The sequence below is a fragment of the Prunus dulcis genome, chromosome 7 (assembly GCF_902201215.1).
Source record: "Prunus dulcis chromosome 7, ALMONDv2, whole genome shotgun sequence".
Taxonomy (NCBI): Eukaryota; Viridiplantae; Streptophyta; class Magnoliopsida; order Rosales; family Rosaceae; genus Prunus; species Prunus dulcis.
In genome coordinates this window covers 21,042,340-21,054,187 of record NC_047656.1, presented here as the reverse complement: position 1 = coordinate 21,054,187, position 11,848 = coordinate 21,042,340, and the positions used below count along the sequence as shown (strand labels likewise).

The window sequence follows — 11,848 nt, the reverse complement described above, 5'->3', positions numbered from 1 at the left end:
GGTACGTACGCATCAAGATATGTGACGGGTTTGGAAATCATTGGCCTTGTTTGAATTTTTTGATGGGGGTTGTAGTGAAGGGACTCTGTGATGAAAAACACTTTGACTCGATCAGCTAGAATGGAAATTCACCTTATTTGATTTGATCTCACTCATGGTGGTGAAAGTAAGTTTAACTGTGCTGTGTCTCCTATAGTAACGTTCCCTAAGTTTACCTGTGCTGCCTACCCACACTGAGGAGATTATATACACAGTTAGTTGTCATTGTTTGGTAATGTTCTCTCACACCCATCAAGACACTTGAAATTGGATATCATCTTTGTCTAATCAAATAAGGTTTAATTAATTGGCTTGAATGGTAGTGTGGTTGTTTGGAATATAAAAATGGCATTTGAGTATGAGTGGTGGAACTTGTTGGTATGGTAACATGAAATTATGCCACGTACCTTATATATGTGGATTTATTTTATGTAGTTAAGACTGTCTTCTACTTATTAATACTGCAGACTGATCTTTTCTATTCTAATTTTGCCTTTTATTCATTATTATTAGTATTACTTTTTATGATTAATTAATAATTGATATGGTTGCTTTCCAAAGGTGGGTCTCCGATCAGTCAATCGATCAACCATCAAATTCATTCATCTTAATAATAAGTAATCAGGATTCCGAATTCAGAATTCAGAATTAGGCAGGCACTAAAGTTTCATTTAAAAGTAATCAGAATTAGGCAGGCACTAAAATCCTAAAATATAAGACGTTGAACATGGTTAGAATAGGACGAGATATGGTTGGATTTTCTTCCGTTTGGTTTGGTGGATAGCGATAACATAGAATAACATTTCTTTTTCCTTCTTTTTTTTAAAACTTTTTGGTGGTGGAATAAGAATTGATGGAATTGTCACGGAAGCGGATTGGACTGAGTCGAGTCTCAATAATTGCTCAATCGTGTTATTCGGTTTAATTAATTATATATTCACATTAAAAAGAAAGTAGATGAGTCTCAATAATTGCTCAATCGTGTTATTAGGTTTAATTAATTATATATTCACATTAAAAAAAAAGTAGATGAGAGGGAAGAAAGTTTGGAATCAAAATAAAGTGGATGAGACCAAAAAAAAAAAAAAGGCAACTTTAAAGATTGTTGTAATCCATTTTCAGACTGATTGTTTCATGAATCATGTGGATGTGGATGGATGGATGGATGGATGGTTGGATGGATGATGGTCTCAACAATGTGTATGTATGTGTATTATGTTGATGATGATAAGTGACAGCTTGGTTCAACTTGTGTGCAATTAATCCAAGGTTTGACCTTGTCGGTCAGATCCATTGACCTACAAATTACAATACAAGTGGACAACTGATGATCGACTCGTGGCATTCATTCAGCTCCAGGTCCAGCTCCACTTTAATAATAAAGGGGCGATATTTTATTCACTCCCATCATCCCATCCCTATACACTCAACAAACAAACATGTCTGTAACCGAAAAAACAATCAAACAAACAAACATGTCAAAATCCCTTTCAATACACACTTGTAAGTTGTCTGATTCTCACGCTCTGAGAGAGGAGAGAGCAAAAATAGCTTATAAGTTGTAATGTGTACATAACTTATCTATAAAAAGAAAGGAAAAAGATAATCCAACCACCACCAGAATCCAGATATTCATTCATTCATAGCCAATGGGAATGGCCATAATAATCATATTAATACGAGTAGTTATTTCAATTTACCCTATTTAGTATTTGCAAACAAAGCAAGATTCAGTTTCAGGATGAATACTCTAATTACGTGAATAACAGAAACTGAAGCAAACTGTAGCATTGCCGCGTCTTACACGCCCAAATAATTTCCAATTATTTTCTACATTAAAACAAAATAAATATCCAACGGCTTTTCCGCGCCAGTGTGTGGATACTGGAAACAACAAAGAACCACACCACCACCGTTCCCTCAATTTCTCTCTCTCTACTTGTTGAATGCGCGCCTCACTCGGATCTCAACCATCTCTCTCTCTCTCTTCCTCTCATTTTCTGACCCCACAAACTCACACCCTCTCCTCCCTCCTCCTGCCTCCTCCTCCTCCTCCTCCTGCTCACCTCCTCCATCGGCATCGAGAGCTTCACCCCCTCTGGGCTCATCCCCATGCAAGCTCTCGATCCCGACCACACCACCCACCACCACCGTTCATTCCTTCATTGTTGATTTCCACAAGTTGATCGAAGAAGAAGACGAATCTCCTCCTCGTGTCATGAAAAAGGATGATTACGCGTCGCTAGCTAGCTGGCATCTATCCTGTTATTCTTTTTGCTGAGAGAAACGTTAATATTAACCGCAGCTACCTGCTGCATGCGCCTAATTGAATTGACTTGCAATTGAAATACTATAAGATTGCAATTGCCATTGACTCAGAAAGAAATTGAATTAAAAATGGAGCACATCGCGGCCCAATTGAAGCGAGGGATATCGCGGCAGTTCTCGACGGGGTCTCTGCGGCGGAACCTGAGTCGCCAGTTCAGTCGCCAGTCGTCGCTGGACCCGAGAAGGAATAACTTGCGCTTCAGCTTCGGCCGGCAGTCCTCCCTTGACCCCATCCGCCGCAGCCCCTCCCACGACGATGAAGACGAAGCCGATCTCTCCGTCCCCGAGAATCTCGACTCCACCATGCAACTCCTCTTCCTCGCCTGCCGTGGCGACGTCAACGGCGTTGAGGACCTCCTCAATCAAGGCGTCGACGTCAACAGCATCGACTTGGATGGCCGTACGGGGCTCCATATAGCCGCATGCGAGGGTCACGTTGACGTTGTTAGGCTCATGCTTACCCGCAAGGCCAATATCGATGCTCGTGATCGCTGGGGCAGTACGGTACTACTTCCATTTATATTATACTCTCCTTCTTTCTTGCCTGCTCTGCTCGGCGGTGTCAATCAATTATCCTTCCGATTGATTATAAAACCTCTGCCTCATCCTCCTATGCTGCTATGAATGCAGATGTTTTTTTCTTTCTTTCTTATGTTTAATTGTCGATCGGTGTTTGTTTAAATTAATAAATTGTCATTAGATTATTATTGATATAAAGAGAATGAAGAAGAAAAACACATGTTTGCAGTTTCCATATTATTATTTATATATTATAATTGGAGAAAATTGAATATCAATTGTGCTCAATGTGGACAGGCAGCTGCTGATGCTAAGTATTATGGGAATACAGAAGTTTACAACATTCTCAAGGCACGTGGAGCCAAAGTACCGGTATAGTCCTATCAATTTCTTTCTTCTCTGTGATTGAAATTTCCAGGCCTGCCTGCTGGGGGATGCAGATTCACCAATTTTTTTTCTCTGTTTTTATTTTTTAGAAAGTCAGGAAGACACCAATGACTGTTGCAAATCCTCGAGAAGTTCCAGAGTATGAGCTCAATCCGTTAGAGCTTCAAGTTCGAAAGAGCGATGGTATCTCAAAGGTTGTCCCCTTTCTCTGCTATTTATAGATTCCTGCAGCTCTGGTAGTAATGGTATGTCATGTCTCTAGTTTTAGGGTGACTTGAAGGCAGTTTCTCTGCATTTCCGTCATCATAAGCAGTATGAGAAAATTGAAAATCTGAGTCCCTTATTCTTGAACTGATTTCAAGGTGTTCACTGACAAAGGTCTCTTTCCCATCATTATTCCAATAAGCTTTATAATATATCAGCCATATCAGATTGACTTTAGGATTTGCTAACTTTTTCAGAAGAAATTATGCATGCAAAGACAAAAATTCTTTCTTTTCTGTACCAAAATAAAAAGTTCTGCCTTCAATATTAAACACTATCATACATATCATGGACTGGAAACTCTTAATTTCCTGAGTAGTTCACAATTTATCATCTTCTAAATAAATGAGAAACCCTTGCTGTTTTGATGAATCTCTAGAGGAGACAAGGGCTGCATGCAATTTTATCGGGGTAGAGCTACACTACCCAAGGATTTCGTTATTTTTAACGCCTTGTCAAATATATGGTTAATATATTTAGACAGATTACAGATATGTTTCTCTCTCCATCTCAACAGGGAACGTATCAAGTGGCTAAATGGAATGGTACAAAGGTTTCTGTAAAGATACTTGACAAGGAAAGCTATTCAGACCCTGAAAGCATGTATGTCTCACATCCCCCCACCCCCATTTTTTGCCCAATTATCTGTGTCTTTAACAATTAACTAATTAACTAATGAACTCATGCAATCTACTGTCTAGTATCTGTTAGCATAACTTTGGGTAAAACATTCAAAATAGTGGTGATGTAGGTGATGTAGTATTATACTTGTTTATAATATATAAATCATATATTCTTGTCTTTGACCAACCAAAAAAAATAAATAAATCATATATTCTTGTCGCTCTTTGAACTGCTTCTTAGTTAGTTAGTTGCGAAGCCATTAGTTCAGCGATATAGTGTTATAGACTTCTATGATACTTTTTGTGATACATACTTTTTTTTAATTCTTCATATTTTCTTAAATCATACAGTAATGCTTTCAAAAATGAGCTGGAGTTGTTAGAGAAGGTTCGGCATCCTAATGTTGTTCAGTTTGTTGGTGCTGTTACCCAAAATATACCCATGATGATTGTTTCAGAGTATCATCCGAAAGTAAGCTCTCTCTCTCTCTCTCTCTCTCTCTCTCTCTCATGCACATGTGCATACACCAAAATTTGAGTTGAAATCTCCTGTAGACTTTTTAGTGCCAAATAGAGTGGTTCTGATAATGTAGTGAGATGGCTGGGTACACACCATGAAAGATGCTCCATTTCAGAGGTGCATACATTTATGTTGTCAGTCATGATTAAGGAACAGACCAATCCATTTGGTTGATAATGGAGGACTTGTGTTTATGTAGTAGTAGCGTATGTCATGAACATGCACGCATACATTTATATACTTAAATATTGTAACCATGATTTTTCAATGCTTTGATGGTGATCTTTCAGGGTGACTTGGGAAGCTATCTTCAAAAGAAAGGCCGCTTATCCCCATCAAAAGCCCTAAGATTTGCTCTTGACATTGCAAGGCATGTACATTATTTTTTCTTCTACCAATTATTCTTTTAAAAGCCTTATGGTCTTCATTCGAATAGAGATTTCACCCTACATGCATCATAGATGTGCTTATAAACATTTCAGAAAGTTTGTTGTTTATAAAACAAGCACATAAATCTTATCATATGATTCATACCTATGAGTACTTCAAGTTTGTTCATCCTTCTAACACTTCTGTAGCTTGTTTTGGCTTGTTTACATTATGACATTTTTCTTTTCTTATTCTGTTTCCAGGGGCATGAATTATCTTCATGAATGTAAACCAGACCCAATAATCCACTGCGATTTAAAGCCAAAGTAAGACGACCAAATGCATCAGTTGATGTAATTTTTGTGACAATTGGCTATTGAATTATTGTGGTTCTGGTCAGTATGTACGGTTATTTAATATTTGAAATTTTGGTAAGGTGCCAGAAATATTTTGCTCGATAATGGAGGTCAATTGAAGGTAGCTGGATTTGGCTTGATAAGGTTGTCAAAAATTTCACCTGACAAAGCAAAACTAGCACAGCCTTGGACTGACCTTTCAAGTAAGTTCTTGTACTCTTCCTGCCTTGGATCCATCTCTCACACTTGCACTCTAAGATAAAATTATCCTTGTCTTTGAGGATAGAAATTATATCTTGTCTCTTTCATTGTAGGTTTATATGTGGCACCTGAGATCTACAAGAATGAAATTTTTGACAGAAGTGTGGATGCATATTCTTTCGGTCTCATATTATATGAGGTGTCTTTCTTTTTTACTGCTTCATCATGTTCTAAACATTAATTCATTGTCAGTTTAGCACTGCTAAATGATTTTTTACTTTCCTGGGGTTAGATATGCTGACTCTCGTTTAAATACATCACTTACTCAAGTAAACTCACATTCTCCCCAAAACACTTCTGTGTCAATGTAACACTCGTGCGGACACTGACTTTTGATTCTGATTTTAAAACATTTGTGGTTCTGGGGCACTTTGTGTGTGGCTTTTGCTTTCTACCTTTCACGGAAGATGTTATGCGGACCACAATAACATGGTTGTTTATCAGTTGGAAATGAAGTGTTAAACTTGTTCCTTGTTTGTCTTTATATGGGTGTAGATGATTGAGGGAATACAACCATTCCATCCCAAGCCTATAGAAGAGGCTGTGAACCTGATGTGTTTGGAAGGAACAAGACCACAGTTGAGGACCAAATCAAAAAGTTATCCCCCTGTCCTAAAAGAGTAAGTTTGATTTCAATATAAGTTATCAAATTGTTTACAGCTTAAGGTATTCCAATTTATCAGTTCAGATGTCTGCTTTTAAATTCAGTTCAGTCCAAATTATTGGGCAAGTTGATGGAAGTTTGTTGATCCAATTATAAGAGCCCCCTTTTTATTTTTTATTTTTTGTTGAAATACAAAAGCCATTTAACAACTCAAAATAAAGCATGTAATGCCCTAGACACCTGGATTTTGTTCAGTTGGCATCCTGTTATCATCTGTTTATTCTTTTCCTTGCAAGATAGCTTATCAAAATCCAGGTTCAGTATGGATTTCATTTTTTTTTCTTTGAAAGAAGAGAAAACTCTTATCTGTAGTTGTATCCTTCATGGACTAATATGATCACCAGTACCTTTGCAAGTCACAAATGATCTCAGTGACTGTCATTGGGAGATTTATCTTTTCAGAAATTTCAAAGTCTTCTTCTAGTCTGACATATATAGAGGAATTCATATCAAGTCATATCTTGAGGTTTAGCATCATCAGGGTAATGTCGAAAGTTTCTAGTTTTACACAATATTTGATTGTGAAGAGTATCTCTGATGACTTACTTAGTATGATGCAATAATTGTTTCCATTTTTTTTGGTCAAGAATTGTTTCTCATTATTATATATGAAAGAAGGATTTTGATGCTTAATTGATGATGCCACTGCCACTATGGTATGTGTGCAGGTTGATTGAGGAATGTTGGGATCCAAAACCTGTTGTTAGGCCAATTTTCTCTGAGATTATTGTGCGGTTGGACAAGATAGTTGCAAATTGCTCAAAGCAGGGATGGTGGAAAGACACTTTTAAGCTTCCTTGGTACGTCTCTCTTCTAAGTATATCCTAAGATGTAGGTTTCATGTACATATTAAAATGAAGGGGAGAGAATGTTGCACAGACAATATCGAAGTTTCTGTATAAGTCAGTCTCAGAGGGAGATGCGTTTTGGACGAGACTATAGATAATATGTTAGTTGTTATAGCTTGTTTTTCATTTTCTGACGCACTGTAATACATGATAATATGATTGGATTGGATTGGATTACATGCAGGAAATAAATAAGAGGCAGTGAGTTCAGTTCCATGGGAAGGAATACGAATATAGTAAAGGACTTGGGGGTAGACTCAATCGGTGGTCTGGGGCTTTGGATTTGGACAAATGAATTGGGGTCGTCAGCATAGAGAGTTGCATATTCTTGGTTTGCTTGCAATGCGAAGGAGCTGAACAGTTCATTTCTTTCTATGTATCAATCAAATCATTTATGAAAAAGTATTCTTGATTATAGATCATTTGTTTACAAATTACATACGCCGCAGATAATAATGTACTCCTCCTCCTCCTCGTAAACCATAAAAATATCATTGCATCCCAATGAATGAATCCCTTTGATGACCACACTTGACTTTGCAGTTGTTGAACAAGTTTACGTGCTCTTGAAATAAATTGAAACTTGGACAAGTGTTTGAGTGTTGGTGGAGGATTAATGAAAGCGCATTCAAATTTTTGTCTCTTGTAATTTCCACATTGTCTCGAGCTTGGTTGTAACTTGTAACTTGAAGCACCCCTCCTCTCCCTCTCCTCCGGGCGGTATAAATATTAATAGCCTTGTTTGTTTCAGGTCCATTTCCATTCTACATGAAGGAACAGAAGCGATTCATTTCATTGGAATTATTTGCTTGCCTTGTCATGGAGATTGAAAATCCCAATCAAGACAGGTGAAGTGTGTGTGTATATGTATATGCTGGCCCTTTCTTTCTTTCTTTCTTTTCAAAAGCAAGCTTGCTTCCATTATTCCATATATTAATTGTTGTTGTAATGGTAGTAAGGTAGGGTAATTAAGGTAGCTTCAAGGTGAAGGGGAAGACTAATAGAAGTACTAGAACCAATCCAAGGTCTTGCTTGTAAGACTGCTTTGCTTGCTACCTTATCACTAAGTTAACCCCTCCTCCTGGCCTGGATCATACATTATTAATTCATATTTGTATTTGACGACACAACACCAAGAAAAAACCTACAACTGCACAAGTGGTTGGAGTGGGGTGGGTGTGGACAGTGGACATAGACGTTATTATTCATAAAAAAGAACAAAGAAAAAGTAAAATATATCATAGAGGAAAGGGTAAAGAGTGCAGTGGTGTGTGTTATTAAGAAAAACAGAGGCTTGACTTGAGGCACAAGCCTAGCCTCAAGTGTGAAAGAAAGAAAGAAATAAATAAATAAATAGAAATGGAGAAAAGGAGAAAAGGGCTTTGCAAGAAGAATAGTTTTGGTGCAGTGCAGCTCTGGGTAATTAGGGTTTGCTAGTACTAGAACGTGCACTAGTGGCAGACGGGGGGGAGAGAGAGAAGGGTGCCTGTGACAAAGACTCCTCAACAATAGTCATATATATTTGTTGTATGATTGGCCTCCTGCAGTATCATCATTATTTAAACTTTAAAGAAAAATTCAACTCCTTAATTTGCTTATTCCCATTTCCTTCCTTCCAAGTTCAAGTTCCAACTCAACTTCAATTTTCACACCCACCACACCATACACTTTTCTTCTCTTCTCCTAAGTCCTTAACCTAACTAGGACTAGTTAAAATACATACGCCTATGGGGATGGGGTGGCTTCAGTCCCTCGTCTCCCCACTGAAGAAGCTCTGGGATCGTCTACACTCGACCCACAGAAAGCGTAATTCCTTTTTTTCTAGATGCATTACATTGGCCCCTGATCTCTCCATATATCTCTCATTTGACAATTACTGCAGGTAGAGGGATATATATCTTGTACAAGGATGTGAGATCCTGTCCATGCGAAGATGTGCATGTCCTCTGGTCCATACTGGTTGAATCACACACTGCACCACCACCAGCTGCTGCAGCATTGCCATCAAAATGAAATGAAGTTTCTTCTTCTTCTGTGGATGTGGTCGTCCTATTAATTACCATAAGCTCCAAAAATAAGATGATCTTTTTATTTTCTTGTATGTACATATGATTATATTTTCACTACCTTTACCTTATCCATGATTATACAGACGTTGATAATCTTATGATATTCTTCGCTTTTCTTGTTTCATTTTATCGTATCCGTATGTATCATCACACAAAGCACAGTTTCTCAATTTAATTAACCCAAAGATATATTACTTCCCACTGGAAATAATGCTTTCAACTTAACAAATGAAAAAAAAGTTACAATTAAAAGGGGTGTGGGGTGTCTTAAGTAATTTGTGTTACCTCGTCTATTTTGGGCCCGAGTTTAAGCACTCGGAATCAGTTGGACTGGGCTTCTTGGAGAGAGGAGGCCCAATATATCCACCGCAAGTCTACTAGTAGTAACCCTAAAAAAACCCTTTGTCTTCCTCCTTGGCAAACGCGCAAACAAGAGCGGAGGCGCAGACTCTGAGATTAGAGTAGACACAGCTATGGCGGATACCAAAGCGGTCACGATCCGTACGAGGAAGTTCATGACCAACCGTCTTCTCTCGAGAAAGCAATTCGTAAGTCTTCTAGTCCTGTTTGGTCAGCTAGAAAATACGTAGGAAAAAGAAGAAAGAAAGAAACTAACCAAAACAATCCTATGTTATAAATTGAATTTCGAACTCGACGGGTCTCCGATCTGGAATAGTGAATCTAGCGTGGTATGTTAACACAGAAATGGTATATTAACTTTTAGTGTTTTTTTTCGGTGCAGGTTATCGATGTCCTGCATCCAGGAAGACCGAATGTTTCCAAGGTTTGTTTTCTGTCTTTGAGCTCTCGCTTTCTTTTTCAATGGGCCTTTGATTTTCTAATGTTAATGTTGACATTTCACTGCTCGAATCAAAACTATAGCTTTGTTATGCTAAATGTGCTATGTTATCTTGTAAGTTTAAAGCTGAGACAATGGTTTGGAGGTTTGGCTTGCACTGTATAATCAACCGTTTTTAGTTTCACTAACTATCTATAATCTTCCTTTAGACGATATTGATACCAGTATCTTGTGCTACTAATCTTCTTTAAATACTGTGAGTTGTACATTCTTCTTGCTTAGTGGATTGTTCTGTCGGTTGACAATAATTTTCTGTTTCCTGTCATAATGAAGGCGGAGTTGAAGGAGAAACTAGCAAGGTTGTATGAAGTGAAGGATCCAAATTCCATCTTTGTTTTCAAGTTCCGTACCCATTTTGGAGGGGGCAAATCCACTGGTTTTGGTTTGATCTATGATTCTGTCGAGAATGCAAAGAAGTATGAGCCAAAGTACAGGCTGATCAGGGTAACTATACTTTCTTTTTCAATAGCCCATTAGATGTATAGTGCATTTTTTTATGCATAGACCTATGTTTATCTATATAGTCATTCAAAATGTGCGTTGATTGGATTTTATTTATTTATAGCATGAATTTGATACAAAGCCCCTTTGAGGCTATTCATTAACTGTAGATCAACTGCGGACAAAGGGGTTATGAAGGGGGGTGCATCTGATTTGAGTCTGCTGATTAGTTTATTTTGATCCTCTTTCACCCTCTGTCGAAAGATTTTATGGAATTTGAATGAGTCCATTTGGCTGCATGTGAAATATATGACTTCTGCTTCGGGCAAGTATTGGCTTTAAATGCTGCAAAAGCAGGCTTTGCAATCTTTCCCAAGTTAACAGTCATTGGTTATGCGTCAAATGATGATGCTCTGATTTCAGTGAATTGGTATCTTTTATTTGTTGCATATGCATCTTCTTGGGGTAGTTTAACAATCACTTTTTGGTTTGGCTTGAGATGCGCATGTCCTTAGGGGCATATCTCTTGGATCTTTATAAATCTCTCTCTCAAACTCAACCCTGGGTACTTTTGCAGAATGGACTGGATACAAAGGTGGAAAAGTCAAGGAAGCAACTTAAGGAAAGGAAGAACAGATCCAAGAAGATCCGCGGAGTAAAGAAGGTAATGAAAATTGTCATTAAATTTGTCGGCACAAGCTAAGCTTGCACTATTTTACTTTTTGGAGCCTTTGTATGTTTCCACTGTCGCAGTGCCTTCACTCTTTTGTTGTAACGTTTTCTTGAATTGCATTGTTATGTGCAGACCAAGGCCGGTGATGCTGCCAAGGCCGGGAAGAAGAAATGAGCTTCTTCTACTTAGTTTGGTGTTTGCATGTGTTCGCACCATGTTTCTACATCAACCTGTGTCTCATTCCCCTTTTTCTTTTGTCTCACTGAATATAAAAAGTTTTGGATATTTTAATTTTTACGTTTGAGTTGAGGCTAATTTTCTGATTTTTGTAGCATTTTATTTTTGGATTTTCTTATCCCCATTATAACGACTGCGTTTTTTGACTTTGAGTGGTGAAAAGAGCCTACACAGAATCTCGGACCGAATATGCCAAAATGCGTCCATTGTAGTTTTTATTTGCGGAATTGGTTGCAAACGGAGATTAGTCATCATAAGTATTTTTTAATCGCCACTAATACATTTAGTCACATAATTTTATGTTTTTGTTTTTGTGAAAATTTTAATTAATTGTCAACGGTCCTAAATTCCCAATATGCAAGTCACAGAAATGTTGTCAAGGAAAATAAAA

The 11,848-nt window shown here is 37.8% G+C and overlaps 2 protein-coding genes across 2 annotated transcripts; both read left to right on the top strand.

Annotated features, from left to right (window-relative positions):
- The first annotated feature begins 1,911 nt into the window (after positions 1–1,911).
- LOC117633775 (integrin-linked protein kinase 1-like) lies at positions 1,912–7,819 on the top strand. The gene is made up of 12 exons (XM_034367538.1): positions 1,912–2,871; positions 3,184–3,258; positions 3,363–3,467; positions 4,055–4,140; positions 4,512–4,632; positions 4,971–5,050; positions 5,313–5,375; positions 5,493–5,608; positions 5,720–5,805; positions 6,162–6,286; positions 6,999–7,130; positions 7,363–7,819. Exons 1-12 carry the CDS (start codon positions 2,437–2,439, stop codon positions 7,367–7,369), a joined length of 1,431 nt encoding a protein of 476 aa, XP_034223429.1. The 5' UTR covers positions 1,912–2,436; the 3' UTR covers positions 7,370–7,819.
- Positions 7,820–9,645: 1,826 nt separating this feature from the next.
- Positions 9,646–11,603, top strand: LOC117633776 (40S ribosomal protein S24-1-like). The gene is made up of 5 exons (XM_034367539.1): positions 9,646–9,795; positions 9,990–10,031; positions 10,380–10,550; positions 11,125–11,211; positions 11,353–11,603. Exons 1-5 carry the CDS (start codon positions 9,721–9,723, stop codon positions 11,392–11,394), a joined length of 417 nt encoding a protein of 138 aa, XP_034223430.1. The 5' UTR covers positions 9,646–9,720; the 3' UTR covers positions 11,395–11,603.
- The last annotated feature ends 245 nt before the right edge of the window (positions 11,604–11,848 follow it).